Raw genomic sequence first — 21,916 nt, 5'->3', positions numbered from 1 at the left:
CACCCAACATCAGCGTGTGTTTCTCCACTAAACGGTTGTTTGTCACTTTCTTCCAGCCTGACGTTCCGGGGCAGATTTGTCTGTTGTTTGAGCTGCTGATTGATGTGAAGTCATCACATTCAGCCGGGCGAAGAGCCGAACGGATGAAGTCTGTCCGTCGTTTGCGCCGGAAAACGCCAGACGTTGTGGGAGAAAGTGTGTACCGGAGGGGATGTCAAAGGTTGCCCCGGGGTGGAAAAGGAGGATACCTCGAGGAACGGTGATGCATGCCGCACCGGCTGCTGTTAACTACCTCGGGCAGCGTTGCATCGTAGTTACCAAAGTCTCACTCTCGCAGGAAGTCGCACACACGGACGGGAAGGCTTTTTCGCATAAATCACTCGCACGCTGCAGCAACCCACGGTGTCGGGATGGAGTTATGGCTTAATTAATTACCTTTCGTTCACGAACGTGTCGTTGGCTGTTAGACGAAAGGATGGGCACGACCAAACGACGCGGCCGGATCCTCTATTGACAAATTCATTCGAGGAACGGCACGTTACACTACGCCAACGCACAGTAGCATAGTGGAACCGGACGGACACGGGGTCATAGCTTGAAAAGCATGGCTCCAAATGGCAGCCCATTTCGATTTCCATCACGATCACGGCTTGCGTCGTCGTGTGCGCGTAGAAAAGTGCTTTCATGGTGGGAAGGAAAACTGTTCGAAACCGAGGCAAATCTTTCGCAAATCTCTTCGTCGGAGGGCTCGCGATCTTCTTCGTCGCTTCATTAAAAGTTCATTCCGATAAATTTGCAACGCTTTTACGTTTCACTTTCCCCATCCGCTCGGTAGTGATGCGTTGGTGCACCATTTGTGCAATTCCTCGTCAGGGATCTCTCTTTCCCGTTGCATCCGAGCCGTGATAGCAAAAAAGCAGAAGAAACACGACGTGACTTCGAGGTAACCAAGCCTACGGAACTTTATGTTGTGAAGGGGCGTATGCGTTAAATGAAGTATGAATAAAAAATGCATCCGCGATAGCAGGGAAAGAAGTTCCTCGAGTGTCCTCGCACTGCCGTACGAATCATCACCATAACTCATCGTGTGCGGATGTCATTGCGGATCTGCGCCGTTTCGAATTTGATACAGGAGGCGTCTCAGGACTGCAAGGTCTTGCGAGCATGGATGAGCTTTTTTCTTTTTTGGTGGCGAGCCTGCCAGGCGTCTGGCTGAGGGCGAACCATAATTATCCCCCACTGTAGGCACGACGCTGTTCACGTTCTTCGTATCCTTTTTGATAATATCCATACGTCAAGCCGCTGAAGTCGGGTTGAGTGGGTGGTCAGCTCTGCAAATTTTCTCCTACGCGCCAACAAAGCAAGCCATGCTCCGTTAAGCCCGTGTGTGCTAAATGGTGCTAGCGTTGGCTTTTGTGTTTTCGAAATTGTGCCCTCGAGAGGAGGAGCATGGTCGAAGGTGTTTCTCGTCAAAACCCACGCTTCGCCAACACCGAGGCACGAATGGCATCGAAGAAGAGCTGGGCATGACGTGTTTGAGCTTTGCGAAGTGCGTAATGTTTCGTTTCGATTTCGGAGCGGATTCTATACCATGCAAAACTCTGCGGATTGATCAGCGGATTCGATCGGTTGAAAACGGAAAAGCGTGTCGAAAGACAGGGCTAAAAGTGCTGTAAATAACTCGAAAGATCCTTGAAGGGGAAGCAACTCAAATAAGATGGATTTAATGGCGTTAAAAGGCTGCAGCAGCCTACTACCGGTTTAAGTTGACGCATGAAATCGAGCGCGGAATTATGAAGCGCCCCGTATCCGCCTTTTGTCAGTGAACCTTAATGGTGTTGGGTTTTTTTTTCGATCGCGTTGGAGCCACCCAGCCAGCTGTTCGGTTCCGTTTGTCGGAAAAGATTCGAAGCGCTTTCCATTTCGGATGCCGCTTCAATCGAATGACTCAACCTGAGGCGGAAGGTTTATCTAAATACCATCACCACTGACGTCCGGCCGACCGCCCGCCATCCACTGATCTTACCATTGGGCTCATGTTTCCCATGTTTTTAGTCGGCGAGATGTGCGATCATCAGCCATCCGCACCCTGTCCCCTGTGGTGGTGTCTTGGGGTCTCTGCAATCAGCGTATCACAGGCTCTATCATTTGCACCGACGCGTCCTGACGGAGTGCTATTACTCGCGGGTGAATAATATTCGATTCCATTGCTGGTGGTCATCGGAACAAGTGTTGAAATTACAGGCATTTTATCGCCATCTAGTTCAGACTCCGGCTGCACGTTGCAGTTTGATGAACACCGAGGTGCGGGTGGAGTGTGTGGCATCGATGTTTAATAACGTAGTGTGAATAACTGTTCCGTATGTGCAGTAGGCCACTGGTTGGGTCCCTACATAGTCCAAGCTCTTGTCTGATATTGACGCCTTTTTTCGCTACTGAGCTTTAGCGACTGGTTCGTAGGATAAACTGGATTTCAAACAGTCAATCGATAAAAGAACGCTAGATTACTGTGAGTATAGATGCTGCGAGAAGATACATTCATAGCTCAATTACATTTACTTTCAACCGATTCATATTACGCGATATGTCGCCATGGCAGATTGTAAGGATTACTAATAAAATCTTTCTGTAGTGCAACGTTGTATAAAATGATATTTTATCATATATCTTCCTTCCTTTTTCTCATTCGAATGCTCGAAAGTGCGACTTCGTTTGCATCTTAAAAGAAACGATAGTATGTGAAAGTAGCGTTAGTGTTATCGCCTTAAATTACACCATCACTTTCTGGCGCTTATACGCGCGTTTTTAATTTGTAATCATGAGTGAGAGAGAAAGAAAGAGAGAGAAAGAAATTTTCTCCCCTTTCCAGGACTTTGCTGTAAAACCGGGTGGAAACGAGAGTGAAAGATCGAGAAAAAGATGTAATGGGTTGAGCATGTCAGTGGGGAGCAATATTCCAATCGCCCGATTGATCTGGAAAGGGATCATAATTAATTAAGCATCGATTCCTTAATTATTATCCACACGAGCCACCGCAAGGTGCGATTGTCGAATGACGATGGGTGGTGTCTCTGTGGACAGTTAATTATGGGTTCGCGTGGATATATGGCGTGTTTTGCTATGCAAAAAGGATACGCATATGCTTATTATCGTGGCGTGGACGGAGTAAACGAAAGCGACCTTCTGATCAAATCATGGGCGTTAGAGTCTCTGAAATGGTTCAACAACGATTCATGGCTCAGGTGTCGAAAAGGAAAAAGGTTACTTTAGAGATAAATCTTTTGCGCAACTCTCGTTATGAAACACATGCATCGGGGCTTAGGCTGGGTCAGCTCAAAGTGAGATGAGGGAGTAAAATGTATTTCCCGTGGACATGGGGACCACCAAACCCATCATCAACTGGACAACCATTCCATCGTTCCCTTTGAAAACAGGTAGATTGAACGTTCTTTTCTCAGAGGAAACTAACCACCGATGGTGTCAAATGAAAATCCGCAATTCAAAAGAGAAGAAAAAATAGCTAAAGCTTAACTCCTCTGAGGAGGCACCACTTCGTATTTGTAGTTGAGCCGATTGTTGCCAGAGCGTATTTCTGGCGGGTTTCTTGTGGCGCACAGCGGCTTAATGGAACGATTTCTCCCGTCCAGACATATGCAATAAGGCGTGTTATGAAACTCGATATTACAGACGCAAAGAGCGCCGGGGTTGGCTGGGTTAATATGGTAATAATTCAAAACTAAAAATTAAATACACCCCACAGCCAGTGTCGGCACTTCGAGAGCAAGTGAAACTTACTCGCTTTAACTGTTAATTGTTGTCCGTCCGTGAGCATGGGGCAGGATAAATATGAGCTCTGTGAGGGCTGCTCGTCGAAGTGCATTTATAAATTGGAAGAAAGTGAAACCCTTATGTTCGCGGTGCGCTCTCGATGACCACCAGAAGGCCCGCATTATCCATCAACGAAAATAAAAAACGCTCAAAAAATAAACGGAGTAGGTTTTATGTTTCGCCTTGAGCATGAATATTTCATCCTTCTCTTCGTCATTGCGACGAGTACGGGAAGCGAGCTTGCTAATGAATGCCTGCATCTGTTGTGGGGTTTTTCACCGATGTCAATGGAAAGTTTGGTCACTCCTGACCAAATGAAACCACTATGAATGGGACAGACTCAATGCGGCTTTGCCTAGAGATTCCTTTCTATTTGATGCGGTATCGAGTAGGGGTTGCCTTGGTCTACGTTAGGACTACATTAGCCGCTCATATCTGTAATCCCATCGTATGAAAACTGAGAATGCTGAATGCTCTTGAATAACTAAGGTTCAAAGTTGCCGGGTTTAGGTATTCCATCGATACACGAGGATACAGTAATTTATTATGCAATGTCTTTATGATTTGATGATACGATCATTATGACTGCGAAGTGTTACATCCGCCTAGGAGCGATAGTGCTCTTTGGCCATCACAGGGTCATCATAGGTCGCGTGAGGTTTACATTTCACCCGATGGTCTTAAAGATGCAGCACGTCGCAGACGATCGTGGTTCGTGGAAGGCACGCCACAAAACGATCATTCAACAGCTGTATATGCGCTTGCAATAAAACTGCAACTTGCTTTATGAACAACACGTAAAAGTGAAAGTAGTTTTGGGTTGTAAGATGCAAGAAAGGAGCAACATTTAATTTCAACACATTACACAGACCTTTATTTTGATGATACGTAAAAATTAGCTTCATCAAACAAGTTTTCATACATTCAAAATGCTTCATTAGCTTCAAAATTTAGATCACCGGAGAGTGCAAAAACGTCTTTGTATCGCGACGGATGCTACGTTATAAAGTCGGAAAGTCTCGTTTGAAACGTTGACATTTACAGTTGATGACTGGCGTCAGATCACTTTAAATGGCACTTTCATCAACAGTACTTTACACATGATGACCCTAACCTGTGATCGCGATCGTTCGTCGATACTGGCTTAGACGTTAGCGAGCCAATATCGGCAACTGTTCTCGAGTTGAAGTATAAGCTAAAGTTTTAAGTGTCCCGTTACGATGACGCCAAGTGGATGTTAGACTAAGACCATCCCATCATGTCCGGTATCCTTTCCATCAGCAGCCCCACGGGTTAAAGCACAACCAGCCGGTTTGGCATGACATGAGCTTCGTCTGCTGGGACGTTTCATAGACAACGCGGTGCCGATCGTGTTAATCGGCTAAAGTGGGCTGGAATTCCTCCCGGCTATTCATCGTTGCCGTTGTGATGCCGTGGAGTTTGTCATTAGTATGTCACGTCACGAAATAGAGCTGAAGAGATGAGGTACCTGGTTAGCGGAGCGATGCCGATCATCTCCGTTCGGAGTGTACATTTTTAAGGAGGTTCCCAATGCCTGTTTATGGCTACATAGACTAAATTTCGTTTGTTGCTGGTTCCAAAACGAGAGGTTCAGTTTTTGGGAATTTTCTGCCCTCTACCAATAGATACGGGAGATTGATGATGACTTCATCGCATGCCACCAGCCGAGGTAGAGGAAATATGATCGTTAGTAACCGTACCAAAAAGTTTCCTGACCAAGTGTCCGTGATGCACACTCTGCTGCCTCGACCGTGATCATCACGGAGGAGTATCGGGTTGAATGAAGGCATTCAATTTCTACTTCGTTTCTTGCAAAGACAAATGCTTTCGATAGTAGCAAGCTCCTTCTGCAAATCAATGGCTGGATCGTCATCCATCATTCGACACATTTTTTAACGCCCGGATGCGCAACCTACGATGGCAGAGGTTAATTCGTTTTTAGTTGCCATTTTAACGGCTGTCAAACCAGGCGCTTCGTCATTCGATTTGAACTGTGAACCAATGCTGTGTTAAAGGAATATTAAGAAACCGGAATATAATAATCAAGCGTTTGGAGAAAACGTAGGAATCGATCAGCGATATATTTTTCACCGCACGAAGATGATGCGAAGCGCCGACAGCGTGCATGTTTGGCGTAGTCTACTGTTAGGCGTTATGTGAGGTACATGCACGAGAGCGAGCAAGTGCATGGGTTGTTGGATCGGTTGTAGGTTGTAGTCAACTCTGATGGCTCTAAATCTCGTTTAGAAATGTTTTACTATACGTCAAGAATAATTTATTGATTTCAAACATCATATTTACTATTTTTAAATTTAATTTATAGCATTTTGTAGAATGTGGAAAATATGTGCTATTCGACCATGGCATACCATGGCAAATTGGCATCACATCACGGGGTTGATGCGAAAAAGTCTCAATAGGATTGTTCGGTGTATTTTTGTTGAACATAAGCTTGAACGCATACCGATAACCTTATCGGTTTTTCGAATGTTCCGTTGGTAATGCAGCAAAACTTGCATTTCAAATGGGGGTGGGGTGCACCGGCATGCAACATTTGTGCATAAGAGCTCATAAAACAAAATTACTATTGCGTGAGCATGACATGAAAACATACAAATAAACATTTGTATTTTCTTTTCGATGTAGAAAGCATCCATAAATGATATTTGGAGTGTTACTCACTGTAGGCTTAGCCACCTCGCGGCGTGGTCGTTTCACAGTTTCTCTCTATTTCTCGCTGTACGCATTCAAAACAGAGGGTGGTTTGTGTCATCTCAAGTCGTTCATGAGAGCGCCTAAGCGGCGATGGTGGCTCGCAAGGGTCGCAAAGTAGCGCGAGCTGATATTTGTAGTGGTGAACGACGGAATAACGCGGCTCACGTCGCGACTGCACCACGAAATCAGCTCCAGCAGCCGTGGTCGTGGTGATCGTTCGAGCCAACCGCGCGACTCTGGACTGGGCGCCTTCGTTTAGTCACTGCCATTCTCCATCTCTCAGTGCTCGCGGTACGACGACGAAGTCCGAACATAAACGGTGCGTTCCGGTCGGTCCGCCCTTTCGCTGCTACGAAACGCCCTACAACAAAGCGGCCAAAGGTTGATCGCGACGGATCGCACGCGCGCGCGCGTGCTTCGTTCAGACAGTAGAAGGGATCGCGCGATCGAGCAGCTTGAGTAAGAACAACCTCCGAATGGCTGCAGTGCTGGGTGTTTTAAGTGTGGGCTTCAGCCGCAGGATTGGACAGGGGTTAAACTAGCTGTGCACGCGCGTGTATGAGAGAGGGTGTTATGTTTACTTTTTTGTTGTTGCTATTGCTCCGTCAGCACAATCAGCCGCTATCGATTCGGGTGGTATGAGCTCACGGAGCATGGAGAAATATAAAAAAAAACCAGCAACAATCAACGGATCCGAATAGTCGTGATGCGAGTCCGTGCCAGTGGCTGCCATGAAACGGGATGTGATTTGATGTGGCTTCGTGTTTGACAAGTTTACAATTGCCCAGAATACTGCGACTCTGTGAGTGTGTTCTTGCATACTGATCGTGATGACTACGTCGCCGTCGTGATGATGATGGTGATATTAATATTGGCGGCTTCGTACATTGAGCTAGCGGAGCCGAGCCGTAGCCCTGTTCAAACTGCGTACATCGTGGCGGATTCCGTTGGCGCGATAAGATAAAGAAAAGGTGGTTCTTGACCGGTGGGTCCAGATTTTAAGTGCTCGTGTGCTTTTTTTCGAGCAGCTGCCGAAAATGTGAAGTGATTACCGGTTTTCCATATCACCGGTTTCTAGCTACCACGGGGTGAAGAGGCTCAAAATTAATTCATGATATTTCTGAACGTGAAGGTGACTGTGTTCGATTCGCTATTCACGGTGACACGGTGAATATTTACACGGTGACAGTCATTTGTGTGGAATTCCTCGACCAAATCTTAAAAAAGATTCTACAGTTTACTTTATTGGTTGATTGCTCCATGCCGAACATCGTTTGTTTGAAGTTATCGTTTGCTTATCAGATTGTAAAAATGCACACTAAAGCTTCTAATAACCTAGGTCGTTGTTGACAATCCCATAAGAAGAAATATTTGTGGGAACTATGAGCATGCATTTGAAAGAGCACTACGTGACAGTAATAATAAATCTATGAAACTCGTTTACACCCTTGAACATTATTTTCCCATGCTTTGTGCAGTGCCTCGGGGCTCGCATACAATTTTTGTTGTTGAAGGATTTCTATCGATATCTCTCCTTCTCTCGGGCCTGCCTTGGCTGATCTGAGATCGTGTTGTTAAAATACGTTTCCGAACTAACCTTGTTAGCTCCATTCATGGTTTGCTAATACCCCAGAGCGGCAGCACACAGTTTGTTGGTGGTTTGCTCCTTTAATAAAGTAGAAATCACGGCATCGATCACGCCGCGACCTCAATGTAAACTTGTCCGCGAGAAGCGTATGGATAGGCGATCGATGGGAAAGCATCAGAACCGATTACCGATCGCGGACCCACAGTTCTTGACAGCTTCGAATTATCTATCATGCTCAATACTTGGGGTAGAAATGTTTAAACAAGAGGGTACAACTCCCTTTCGTCGTAAAGGGAGGTTAGAACAGCTCGCAGGGTAAAGTAAAACCTTTTATCTTGCAAAGGCCATGGTCGAACAAACAATTGAAGAAGAGATAATATTTACCCATTAGCAATCAAGCCATCAAGCGTTAGGGAGTAGAGGTATGTTTCATTCAAGCATAGTCTTCAAAAACACGATTGAAATTTTGGGAAGACCAACCAACGGACTCCGTTGCAGAAACTTTAGGGGATGGTTTCCAGTTCACTGAACGCTTTCTGGATGTCGCAGGTTGTAGAGTAATTTGAAGTCAACTTCCAAAACAAGGTTTTAAACACCTTCGGTGAATCAATACACTCCTTCTATCGCATTCGATCTCTCTCTATCTCTCTTTGTCGTTCTCTGGAAGATGACGTTACTGTCAGTGGAATGGAACACTTGACCGTCGTATGGTACACCTTCCGATTCCCTCAGGTGGGTGTCAATTGCATCACGTTCACGCACCGTCGATCGTCATCGCGCGCAGATTTCTGGTGGAACTTGGATGAGTTTCTGAATGAAGTGACTGGTCGTTGGGCACGGCTGCGGAATGTTGTTCGCTGACGGTGCTAAGCTCAACTTCTTCGCTCGTTCGACCTTGACGGAGGTGATCAGATTCTTGGTAGGCTAAACGTTGCTGCCATCTAGCGAATCCAACCACGGACGGTGGTGTTTGTTTGTGCGCTGGAGCGTGTTCGTGTGGGTAGACCTGGGAGTAGAAAAGATGCAAATTAAACTCGCCTCCGCGATCGGCTTGGTACATGATAATGGGTGAATGGAAACGCTCGCACAACAGGTCCACGCTGTCGTTCGACAGTAGTGTGACAGTCGATCACCGGAAAGTTCGTTCGAACCTCTGGGCTGCTACACACTATCTTGTCAACCGAATCGCGCTTTCTACTGGCGTGTGCACGCCACAACGATTGAATGACGTCGCACTTCAGCGAGCTTTCCTGCGTACGTGATGGGTTCTCGAAATGCAGCTACTTTTGCATGGGGTGCAATTGCAGTCATGCTATCGTTTTAGGTCGCTTCCGGTAAAAACCCAAGGCAAGCGATTGTGTTGCCGTACAAGGAAAGTGTAAGCCATGATGGCGATAAAGCAAGCATTCTATCGCTTCGTCATCGGCCACAGTTTGCTCGGGTGTACACACTCAAACGTAAGTCTGTTCGGTGCTGGCCGATTCCGGTAGTGGCAGGAAAACTTGCTAATTGCACCATCTAATGCGTTACGCGTCGCACTTTTCGCCCACGTGCGAACCCGCGGAATGCTAAATGGAACGCGGTACGTGTATTGACAACTGGCCCAACAACGTAGCACCTTCTCGATTAGGTGGTGGGGTTGAGTTAACTATGTTGCCAGTTGTTTGCTGAACCTTCTTTGTTTCATTAGTTTGCTCCAGAATTGCTCCAGCCGCTTGCTACCTTTACGTTTGCTACCTCTTCTTCTAATGATGAAGATGATACTGACGCCTGCTGGAGGTGGTCATATTGGTTATTGTTTTTTTCTTCGCAAATAATGTGAACGCCATTCCTTTGCTTTGTTTAAGGTGCTATTAAATATGTGGAAATTGAAAACCGCTTCTCTACTTTCGATTTACACCCACCCCTTTGGCCTTTTTGGAGTGAGGGTGGGATTCAGAGGGGCATCGTAATCATCATTAAAATGTAAAATCCAGCTAGTACCCGACGATATGCTTCCAGAGCTCACACGGTAGTCGTCTGCAGAGATGCTGACCTTTGGCTCAGAAGTCAACGATTACGTCAGTTCTGCTACCGAAGTTGAGGTTAATCATGGCAGCATTAAAATAAACCACAAAGAAATGTTGCAATTGTACCATCATAGTTCGCGATTTATGACGTTACGCGCTCTAGATGTAACTGTTTGCCAGGAGGTGAAGTTTCGGCTTGCATCGGTCGAGTTATTATGTTTCTCTTTGTTTATGAAGTGGCCGTTGCAAGAGGAACAGCACAGTATTCTATGTGTGTTTTTCTTGCTTTTTATTACACGTTTCGGAGTTTGAGTCGATGGATTGTGTCACAAATTTTCGGAGGATAGATGGCAAGCAAGGTTGATAAAATCTGCAAAGCGGGTTGCCTTGAGGTGGGCATAAATAACGTTTATGGCTTATGACCATGAAGTTATTTGTGATTCGTTTTTCTCCAGTTGGAAGTTTCTGGGGTGAACTTAAAGCATGTAAAATAGAGCAACGTAAAGAAATTGTACTAGAATGAGTTCATCGCGATGGAATTATCGGAGTGGATTGTTGAGTTGCAAAAAGCAAAATGTATCCAAAGGGTTATAGTGATAACCAAAGAAACTCGGTATAACATTTAGTTTGTTTAAATGATTGGATAGCAATTGTTCAATGCGATTGAGGGGTTTCACAAAATGTGCAAATGAATAAACAAATGCGTGATGATCCATTACGAATCGTGAGATGTATGTCACAATGTTCATTCATTTGTGATGGTGATTGAGTAAGAGGAATGGACGCCACGTATAGAGCGTTTCCTTGAAAGAAGCTTCGCTTCACTGAAGAATGTAAATGTGTGCAGAGTGAACCAGGGTAAGCGCTTCTATCTTATCGAATTACACCCTTAGCTATGTTTGTTACACGCTATCAAAGCTAAGATCATTCATCCGAGAATAATGATATACGAATTAGATCCTTTTGGATTTCCGCTAGATGATTTGTTTCAAAAAAGGTCTCCGGTGTTGTAAACATCCTTGACGATAAAGGTTTGTCGATCACTTTCCTTGAACTGTTGTTCGACAAATGAGCTTTTCCTCCATGCAACAGTGATCGACCAGATACATAGTTGCTAAGCCGAGACTCAACTCGAAGGGAATGACATTATCAACCACGGCACCAGTGAACTGTTACGATCAACCTCTACCGTGAATGGTCATACACAATCCTCAATGTCAGCGTCTTCCACGATCACTCCTCAATAGGTATTAGTGCCGTCAGCGATTTGAATTAAGCAGCTTGTTTAGCATACACTGCATTCCTTTGATCGCGGATACTATTGTAGTCTTTCGTTCGCTGAGTGAAATCATCTGTGCGAATATTTTATGAAGACGTTCGGTAAGTGTGTTGTGGATTGTTGTCATCCCAAGTGGCTCTTGCCAACTGTCACGGATGTTGATACTTTGCAGAAGGCGCATCGGCGGACAAGTGCATCAGCATTGCTCATCCTACACCGCGTTTGTTTCGTCACGATCCGGGATGTCTGGTGGATTTTTCGTTATACTATTCAAGTGTCATAAATACGGCTCGCTCAACTAGCTATCGAGAGCACACATTTTTGAATAGAATCTTTTGATTGTTCGTATTTAGTTTATAGTCCTTTTGTCTACATACCTAGTAGGTACTTGTGTGTAGATAATTTTTTTTTGACTAAAATTTGGGATAACAAATTGAAAAGAGTGACAGATATGAGGCTATTCGCAGGTTATTTTGGTAAATTTAGTGAGACTATTGCATTTGAAACAAATTAGCGTATTGACTGATAACGATTGTATTCGTAATGTGCCACCTAATAGCGACAATGCTGTTCCCTTGAAGAGTGCGTGATTTAAGTGTTTCTGAGTGATGATGACAGATTGTTCATGAATCAATGTTCTGGAAGCGCCATCATGTTGTCCGACGAAAGTGATCGTATTCCGAGCACGACTCTCGCCGTGCTGCGAGGTATACTAGTTAAATCATTGTCCCGCGAGAATCTTAGCCTCACCGATCAGCAGGAGCTGTTGGGGCCTCGGAAGGCTCGCCATGTCCAATTTAGTTTAGGTAAGAATTTTCATTTCAAAGGCGACGGTATATTGTGCTGGAAAACATTCTAGAAAGCGTGTGCGATGCGAATCCCGATGTGTTTTGGGTAGATATGTACCTCAGTTAAAGGTGATAAAATGTTAAATAAACACATTTGAAACCCAGTCAGGTTTGCAAATGTATATTCTCAACTCAAATCCACGCGAGGACTATGGCTTATAGATTTACCGCATTTAGGTGATTGCGTCAGTGAGTAGCATTTGGTTAATGTATGTCGCATCCTCACCGAACTCGTTTATGCTAGTTTTACCTTTAGTTTTTCTTACCAAAAAAGCGTTTTACATTTTGTATGGACAAACATTATCTTAAACATCTGCTGCCATGGCTTGATTTGCTGCGTAACGTTGTATTGAAAACGAACTTTTACGTAGTATGCTTCAAATTTCCATACTTGAGCCTTTGCAGTCTAACAACGCCAATGTTCTTATTGCAGCTGACGAATAATGATCCGTTGCTACGATTATGACCTTTTCTGTTTCTCTCTTTCTCGTTTTGCTTCGACGCATGGCGTTCACAGCTGGAAACAGAGATGCGTCCGTACAAAAACAGTCAAGGCCGTCCTCAGCCAATAGAGGTAAGTAACCTAATAAGGACACCGCTCCGGTTGGCATTAATTCGTGCAAAAATGTTCGACAATCGTGGCGCCACAAACAGGTGTGGTAAAAAAAAAACATGTTTCATCGTACTTTGAGGAATGTTTTTATATCGACATGTTGGAATGATGAGGTCATCTATACACCGGTACACCTGGTTGATGTGCTCTGTTTTGATGTCAACGTTCGTCTCCGTTTTTTCGATTTCACTGTGTGAATCGTTTCATCGTACTGATTATTACTTGCTAATGCTATTAGAGAATCAATCGGACGTGAGACAATTACGTTCTTTGTGAATTTAGTATCACTTTATAAATGCAGTCTCTCGTATAAATATATTATCTCACTCATTTTTCTATATTTTCGTTTCTCTATCGACACGCATTTATTGCACACGCCCGTGCGGGTCTCGACCGTCTAGATCGTCTGCATGAACATTCTGTTGCCCATACACTGCACTGGTTCGCTTGTGTCGGCGATGATAACGTCGATAGCGGTAGAAATTCGGAAGGTATAATATAATCGAACCGGTCCGCGCATGTCAGTAACAGTGGGTCGCGATTATAACGATCATCGTTACTTTATGTGCCTGCTGCATGCCACCCGTCGTTATGCTGCAGCGGCCGGTCGATTTTTATTTTCATGTGACGTGTGTCTGCCCATTCATGTGTGCATAATAATCATAATCCACTCCAGCTTGCTCTGTCGTTCCGCAGTGGTTCGATTGTTCTTGGAGTACTAGTGCATCTGTTGAAGTGTCAAGAATAACATACCTTTCCCTACTTGATGGTACCTTCAATTAACATTGTTATGTTTCCTACTACACTGAAGCTCATTCTCAACTAGGTCGATATCTTTTTGTTAAAATTAACTAAGAATAACACGCGCAAAAATGTTAACACTAAAGTAGTATTTTGGAGTTTTACCTGCAGTTGTAACGGCATTTAATTACGTTGTTCCAAGAATGGTATCTAGCGTAACAAAGTGAATGATAGTTTCCCAATATTGTGTGACGCGTGGTCATAACCGGTCCGGCCATTTCTTGTTGTGTTGATGATTCAATCAATCTCACCTATTTCCGTTATACGGGTTGAATGATTAGGATCTATCCTCATAAATTTGTCGATCCTGCACGTTAAGCTTGTTCGTAAATCGAAGATGCGTCAGTTTTTACCCCCTCTTGAACAATGCTGCTTTTACTAACATTTGTGTCCCGTTCACTTACCGTTCCCCGCCGCTCGTCAGAACTTCAAAAGGAACGCGAGGAGCGAATAAAACAGATGAAGGAACGGCAAAACGAGGAACGCCAAAAGAAACTCGAGGAGCTGAAGGCACAAGCGCTGGCTGCGCAAAAGTTTCGCGAACTGAAGGAAGAGGAACGACGTCGCCGAATGGATGACCTGCGGAGGCGGGACTGTGACCGACGGTCACAGGTTGAGGAGCGTCGTCGCGCCATCATCGAGGCCGACAATGAACGGCGAGAGTACATTTTGCGCAAGAACCAGGAACGTGACCAACGTATGGAGACGAAACGACGCAACGATCGAGGATCGATCCAGTTCGCCTTCGGTTCATCGACACCACGGATGATCGATACCAGTGACAGTGGCATGTGCAGCTCGTTCTGGTCAAATAGGAGGTAGGTGTCCTGCGCAAGGAACCAGGACGATGGCTTAATGCCCACCTCGCGAGGATTTTATTCTAATAATGTACTTTTGTTTTGTAGAGCCACGTCTATCACGAACGTAGCATACGTGGGAGCGGCTTTGACGAGGCGCAGTTCCGAGCGTGAACTAACCGACAGTGCGTCTAAGAAACGTGCTACCTCTGCCAGTGGTCTCGACCGATCGACCGACGGTACGTATTCTGCAACTGAGACACTCGGCGCCCTCGTTCTGCGCATGTTCTCATGCAATCGATATTCTACCACTGCCGGTGTCTTTCCGGTGGTGGTGAATTAGGCAGAAACATCACATACTTCATACACCGATTTCTCCGACATGCATTCTCATAACGCATTTTCGCAAAGTGGGAGGTGTGGATAGCAACCACCCACTTATCATAGATTCATATTCCTCGATGTAATCGTCAGAGCTATGATCGAGTATTATTGTAGAGCTCGCTTTAGATCCATGTTTTGTCTTAAATATTATGAAACTTGCTGCAACTTGTCGGTTTATGGGTTGAAGCGTTTGGCTTTCGGACTGGACTCTTTTTAGTTGTATCGCGGTGAAATCATTCGATAGTCTTCTTCGCTGCGTTCTTCTGTTATTTTCTCTTCCATGCTTTTTCAACTTACGTTTCGTATATTAGTGGATGTTTTAGTTGATGGCAATACACTGTTTGTTCGAGCGCACGCGAAGAGTGTTGGTCCCCTCTGTGCCTATATCGGTAGGAACGTTTTCCTAAATCTGAAACGTTTTCTTATACGAAGCTTTGCGACATTATTTTTTTTTATCATCAATGAACTGCTGGTCGTGGTTTGCTTGTAGGTTTTACACTCCATACGGTTACATGGTTCGCGTAACATTCTTTCGGGCGATAATTTATACAAGAGATAGTTTTTTTTGCTCATGCAACTCAATTAGATTTGCCAAATAAATGTATGATGTTATTGTTCTTTTTCTGACCTCTGTTGATGGTTTGAATCTTTTGCATTTTTATTTCGTTTTAAATTGCGTTTAGTTTTTAAATTGTTGACTGTACTGTGTAAATCTGACCATTGTGGCTACTTTTCGTACCTGAAAGATGAATTTCCGATTCAGCTCTAATGCTAAATTTTCTTCACTTCTATTTCTTCTCGTATATGGAATTTACATGCTCCTGCTTCAATGCAATACTGCGAACAATTGGCAACATTTCTAAAAATTACACTCTACAATGAACGATTGCTTTAAATTCGGCAAAATCGAAACCAATGCGATGATGTAATGCTTAAATTTGTTCGATAAATTCCCGTGTTTTCGAAAATTTATTCATATTTGGATGGGATTGGACATCCCATGGGCACTAATTGTTGTTCCGTATGTAAACAATGGGAAAAATTCTAATTAATTTTCGTAATTGTTCCATCGCAACTTTCGCCCGACATGCACCATATTACACTGACCATTTACATTGTCCTTCAACGAATATTGTAATTCCTAACACAAATCGTGTTTCTTGGTGGTTACTCATTCAATGGCTCTACGCGTTGCTAAAATGTATACGCATGATGTTCCCGCGACCCATAAATGTTCGTGCTTACCAACAGACCAACGGCGAATGTCCAGCTCGATGTACGAGGTGTTCAACTGGACGAGCACCAGCGAGTGCCCGAGAAAGCTAACCTTCTCGCTCGCTGGGTCCGGCATCAACATCGACGAACCACCGACGGCCGCCGAATACCAACCGGCAGCTTCCCGAAATTATGCTAGTGGAAAGGGTAAAGCAATCCTTTTGCGTGTTCTTCAAGCATTCCGAAGATCGATAAACTCTGTTTCCTTTGCCTTCCTTGCATTTTGGTTTACAAATTGCGATTTGGTGTGCACATTTTGTTTGGTTTCATTTTAATCAGTTTAAGTTTGTCTCTTTGTACATTGTTCTGATTTTAAATCATACGCATTATTTATTCTTGATTCTTTCGTTGTTTCTCCAAATATTCAATTTCGCACTGTTATATACATTCGCATTGTTACATGATGTTACTGCTACTTTTTTTTTCTCTATGCTGTCTTAGTTTCTTCACCCATTAGTTATTTTTGATATTATTTTGATTAAATTTTTCTTTTCTGTTACATTTATTGTTCAATCATCGCCTTCTATATAATCGTTGATCCTCTTGGCTGTTAATAAGTCTTTTCTGTTGAAAATGTTCCCTTTCCGTGTTAAGCATCTTGTCGAATGGCTTTTGTTCTATAGTGTAGCAAATGTAAGATTGGCAAGTGGATTGTTACGAAGCTATAAGTTGAAGATAACTTTTTATGTAAGATACGGTGACTTTGACTGGTGTTTTGGCGTTTGGTTTTCGGATCTCGTTCGGGTGTGGCTGTTTTGTTTACCTTTTTTTGTTCACTTTGTATCACTTTGAATTTATCTTTGATAGCCATATGTTCTGCTGTATTTGCTTTTATTTGTTGTTCATCTTTAAGGCAAATCAACAATCATTACTGCCATGTGGAAAATTGAAGCAAATATAAAGAATAACCTGTATCTAGTAGGTTTTTTCTTCTTTTCTTTTTTGTATGTTTTTTGATCGACAGTTAATAAATAGTTGCATAAATTGTGTATTTTATCTCTTTTTATTTTCCTCTTCTGAGACGAGCAATGAAATTTGTGTACGTCAAATTGTGGTAGTTTCGTGATCTGTTAATTAATGTTTGTGCTAACATTTTAAATTTGTTTCTTCTGCTAGTGATAACTTGCATCCATTGTATAAGTTTGACAAAAGCATGTTCTGTTTGGCTGAAGTAACCACTACGTTGTTACTAAGCATTGCTAGTTACTATCTGCTTTATCTATTTTTGTTAATAACTGCCTAACAAAATTTCCAACTACAATTGACCTTATAAAAACATTAAAATAAATTGTTCTCTGTGACTAACAAAAACAATTCATTATTTAATTGAAATATAATGAAATTCATGTTTTGTCTTTTTCTGTCTTTTTCTTTTCTCTTTTTATGTTTCTTCATGTTACTTCTTTGTTTTACTGTCGTCTTTATATGACTTTCACTTCTCATGTCTGTTATCTCGATTGATTACTTCTTCTATCAACATTACGTTCAAATACAACGCTTGGGCTACACCTTTTTCCGGTGGGTGGTTTTTTATAATTTCGTCTTTTGTTTGGTGTAACTCATGATTTGTTATTTTCTTTCTCTTCTCTATTTTCTTTTACTACTTTCATTTCAACGGGTTACATTTCACTGACGTCTCTACGATCGTTGCCCATCGATGTCTGTTTTTTCATGGTGACATTTGATCTTGTCCTTTGGTTTCTTCCTCCCATTCTCTTTTTTTATTCTCTCTATTTTCTTTTCTGTGTTTTCCCGCCTTTCTATCACTTTCTCTCTGTTTCTCCTGCAGACGATACAGCAGAAATGAACTATCAGCGCACTGTCAATCGTCGAAAGACCGATCTAATGCCTACCATTCCTAGTCCTCGCGATAGCTCTAGATCGTCTCTCGGTACACACACTCCCAGAACACCAGGTAGTATTTTATTGCTTTTGTGTACGCGTCTACTGTTTCGTATCTGTTTAGTTGTTTGAGTTCTGTTTCGTTCTTTGTATGTTTCGTTTTGATCTGTTGTCTGTTATTATATTTAGTTTAACGCTTTGAATGCTATATCGATTTTTATTCTTTGTGCATTATGTTTTTGATGCAAGTATATCTTCAAAAATATAATTTTCACATTCAATGCTAAAGTGCTATAATCGTTTGTATTGGTTTATTGGCAGAATTGATTTATTTTAATTAAACACTATATCGCATGTGTACGCAATCGCTCCATCTACTGGTCTTCGATTGTCCTGTGAGGATTATCATTCCGTTGTCCTGGTCTGCATCACCACGTGAAGAAGAAAGTCATTGCTCTTGCTATTTGACCGCTTACCCATGCTCTTTATGTTGTTTGCTTTTGCTTATCTGTTTGCTGCTCTGTACCCTGCTCTTCTTTTGCTTCTGTGTGGCGGTTATACAGATTATCATAGAGTTGATTCCTCGATTCCGTTCGTTTTGTTCGATTCGCTCGAACGTTTGCATTGTTGTGCATGCTACTGTTGGACGCTAAAAGTGCGCCTTTCTGCATGAACGCATCGATCTCGTGTCGTAGATCTAAATAGCATCAGCTGTAGGCCAGGCAAGTTGTTGCGGATCAAGCTCCACTCTTTCATGTAGTTGCCTAGATGTTACATTCCATGATCATTCGCTCTCATTCCTCATTGCATGCTCATAATCGACAGCACGTCCAGTAGTGCTGCGCGGACAAAATGTTACAGTGAAATGAACGAAATTATCAGAACCGATCGTTACTTTTCGTCCACCAGTGATTTGTTTTATTGATTGGATTTTTTTGCTTTTCTTTTTTACCCCTTCTACTTGACCTGCTACAATATATTTATCACATCTACCCTATACATGTACTCGTCCTCTGCATGATGATGGTTATCATAATACACAATCATTTTGAAAAATAACACCAAACCACACCACTTCCCCACACAAATACACACATGCTCGTCTGCGTTCCTTGTCATCATCGAATGGTCTCCGTCCAACATGGAACATATGCTGGAACTCCGTGCCCTTTCGCAAATGTTACACATTCGGCATCACAATCCTCCAAAAGGCCGAGCGTTCTCAATGACACGCTTGGACACTTTGGCACAACCTCGGCGCCGTAACGGCGAGCACATTAGTGCTATACTGGAACGCGAGCGCCGCCAGGCTCTGGAACTCGAGAACCTGACTCGTCTGTCGCTCTCCTCATCTCGGTCTTCTCCCACCGGAAGTGGTGGCAATAGTAAGCGCATGTCGCGCAGCATGACCCAACTTGCCGGCAGTGGGGCCAAATACCGCAACCAATCGCAGGACTCTAGCACAGGCCGCAGTCCCGGCTTCGGAGGCGGCCGTAAGTCATCCTTCAACACGTCGTCCATTAATAGCGGTAGCACTTCGCCGATGCGGCGCAACGATACCTCCAAAAGCATGTCGCAGCTGAACACGGTTTTGTCCGGTAGCAGCGGTACATCGCGCATCACCAAAACCGAACGCCTACGCCAGCAGTACCACCATCAGCAGCAACAGCAGCACCACAACCAGCTCCTAGTGTCGAACGGTGGGTCTCTAGCCTCGTCTGCTGCGATCGTCTCACCGGTTTCCGATGAGTCGGATCGAATAAGTGTGGGGTCGGGACACAGTTACAGACCTTACGTGCTAGAAACTTTCTAATTAGAGGCTCTCGATATGTTCTTCCTCTATATGCGCTACCTAACTCACGAAACATGTTTCGCTAATCCATTCAAATGGTTTTGGTTGGCAATGGTTGGCACTAACGTGAATTGTGCTGCGAAGTTTTATCAACTGTTCGATTTCAACTATTGATAACGACATTACATTTCGACTGCACCAAGATCAAAACATTCTTCACTGTGAATTATAACTAATCTTTGGTAATGGGTTTAGTTATCTATAAAACAGTACTGTTGAGGATCTTTTACAATGATGGATTGATGGCATCAAACTGTCACTTGAAAGAATCATAGAATACTTAAAACCGGCACATTTCCCATCAGCCTCATTTCAGCGCATTTTTATTACATGGGGAAAAGTTGATTATTCGAATGGTAGAATAATATTGAATGGATGGGATGCTTCAGATATTGGTGTGCTGGTGAAAAATAATGAACAATTTCTACACATACTCAACACTCTCATTTCGTTCATTGATTCGAATGTTTAATAGTGCTTGCAATTATTTTTACTAACACATAGCCATTCAAATTACTAAACATTTTGCATTAGTTCCAATGCATAATAGATCATGTACAGATACATAAAAATAACACTTCATTGTCTCACATGCCTGTCATTTTAACATGAACGCTCATCTCTATTTTATTCTACTGCCATTGTGTCTGCTAAATGTATCTGCCTGAACTATATTTTCCCTCTGTATTACATCGAAACGTATCTCGCTCGTATTGGTTCATAGTGCAACTGTACATACTACATACAACTGCTACCATAAATATTTGCTATGATTCGATTCTTTTACAGTTTTGGTTTTATAATCTCAACATTTTACCCTTATACTACAGTATTATATCCTTCAATCTCATATCTATTGTCTGATTATTCGATGTTCTCTTCTTTTCTTTTCATTTCCCGCTACTCCATACCCTGAAATACCCCCTTTGTTGTATCGATAAATATCTGAATTCCCAACCAAAATCACGTCGTTTGAATATCGCGAAACATTCATCAAATGGTCGAACAAACACTTCAATCTCGCACACAATGCCATCATTGGTGGTTTGTCCCATAATGTTCCTATATCCGCTCGTGTGCCTTATTTTATATGTACCATTGCCGCAAAATGTCTGTATGCTTGTGCGTCTATCAATGGGTGTCGTTCTTCCGGTCATCTACCGGTACTCACGGTTCTATGGACGAACTGACTGCGGCTTGGCTGACGTTTTTGGTGTGATTCGTGGCGTTCCGTAAATATAGGTCTTCGTTCCGGCGAAATGACACCCACCAGTCTAAACACTTCGCGGCCCGGAAGTGCAATGTCCAGCTCGACGACCGCGTCCGGAATCGTGTATCGACGATCCCTCCCAGCACAACGTAAACCACGACCGGCTAGTATCGCCGTAACAGGTGTTACCGCCACCGGGTTAAAGGAAGGTTTGTGTGTTTTTTGTTATGCTTTAACCCTCACTCATCTCGATATAGCTCGATCGTCCTTTAACTTGGGTATCTCCTCGATCGCCTTACAATGTGCAGTATATTCGTGGAGCTAAATATGCAACCGTGGTGTATATATAGGAACAAAATCATTACTGATAGTAGTTGCACTTTAAATGCAAATTGGTCTGCGCATACACCGTGTTGCTTTAGATATTACATTTTGATGCAATTACATTGTTGCATTCATTTGCATATAATTCGTCAACGTATGAATCAAATATTTTCAAAATGTATATGCAACGCGCCGTCGTAACTTAGTTCATCAAATGTTCATTTATCTTGTAAACTCTCGTTTATCATTGTAAAGTGTTAATAAATCAGCAAATGCGAAACAACATCAACAATTTTGCCTGTGAACACCAACACATATCTGATGCTGCAAATATGATTTATTTTGGAAATATCTTTTTTTTTAGTTTTTCGCTTATGACTTTGTTTCCCATTCAATGACAATCTTAAAAGGGATCTAAAGAACAAGAAGGATAGCAAAATAAAGACATAAATTTATTAGATCTTTTGTCTTTTTTTTTCTAAGCTTTTGCATTTGGGCTTTTCTTCTTGTAGTACTAACATATGATAATG

At 43.0% G+C, this 21,916-nt stretch overlaps 1 protein-coding gene across 1 annotated transcript in view; it reads left to right on the top strand.

Moving 5' to 3' along the window:
- The window catches only part of LOC128721298 (protein split ends), a 33,897-nt gene that overhangs the window by 7,849 nt on the left and 4,132 nt on the right, over nucleotides 1–21,916 (top strand). Inside the window, exons 2-9 of the mRNA XM_053815037.1 lie at nucleotides 12,806–12,862; nucleotides 13,303–13,392; nucleotides 14,127–14,520; nucleotides 14,608–14,738; nucleotides 16,135–16,305; nucleotides 17,948–18,073; nucleotides 19,212–19,700; nucleotides 21,095–21,271. Coding sequence (XP_053671012.1) covers nucleotides 12,806–12,862; nucleotides 13,303–13,392; nucleotides 14,127–14,520; nucleotides 14,608–14,738; nucleotides 16,135–16,305; nucleotides 17,948–18,073; nucleotides 19,212–19,700; nucleotides 21,095–21,271 — 1,635 coding nt within the window. The remainder of the gene's footprint in view (nucleotides 1–12,805; nucleotides 12,863–13,302; nucleotides 13,393–14,126; nucleotides 14,521–14,607; nucleotides 14,739–16,134; nucleotides 16,306–17,947; nucleotides 18,074–19,211; nucleotides 19,701–21,094; nucleotides 21,272–21,916) is intronic.

The sequence above is a fragment of the Anopheles nili genome, chromosome 2, assembly GCF_943737925.1.
Source record: "Anopheles nili chromosome 2, idAnoNiliSN_F5_01, whole genome shotgun sequence".
Classification (NCBI taxonomy): Eukaryota; Metazoa; Arthropoda; class Insecta; order Diptera; family Culicidae; genus Anopheles; species Anopheles nili.
The sequence above is the reverse complement of the archived record's forward strand: the minus strand, read 5'-3'. Positions and strand labels throughout refer to the sequence as shown.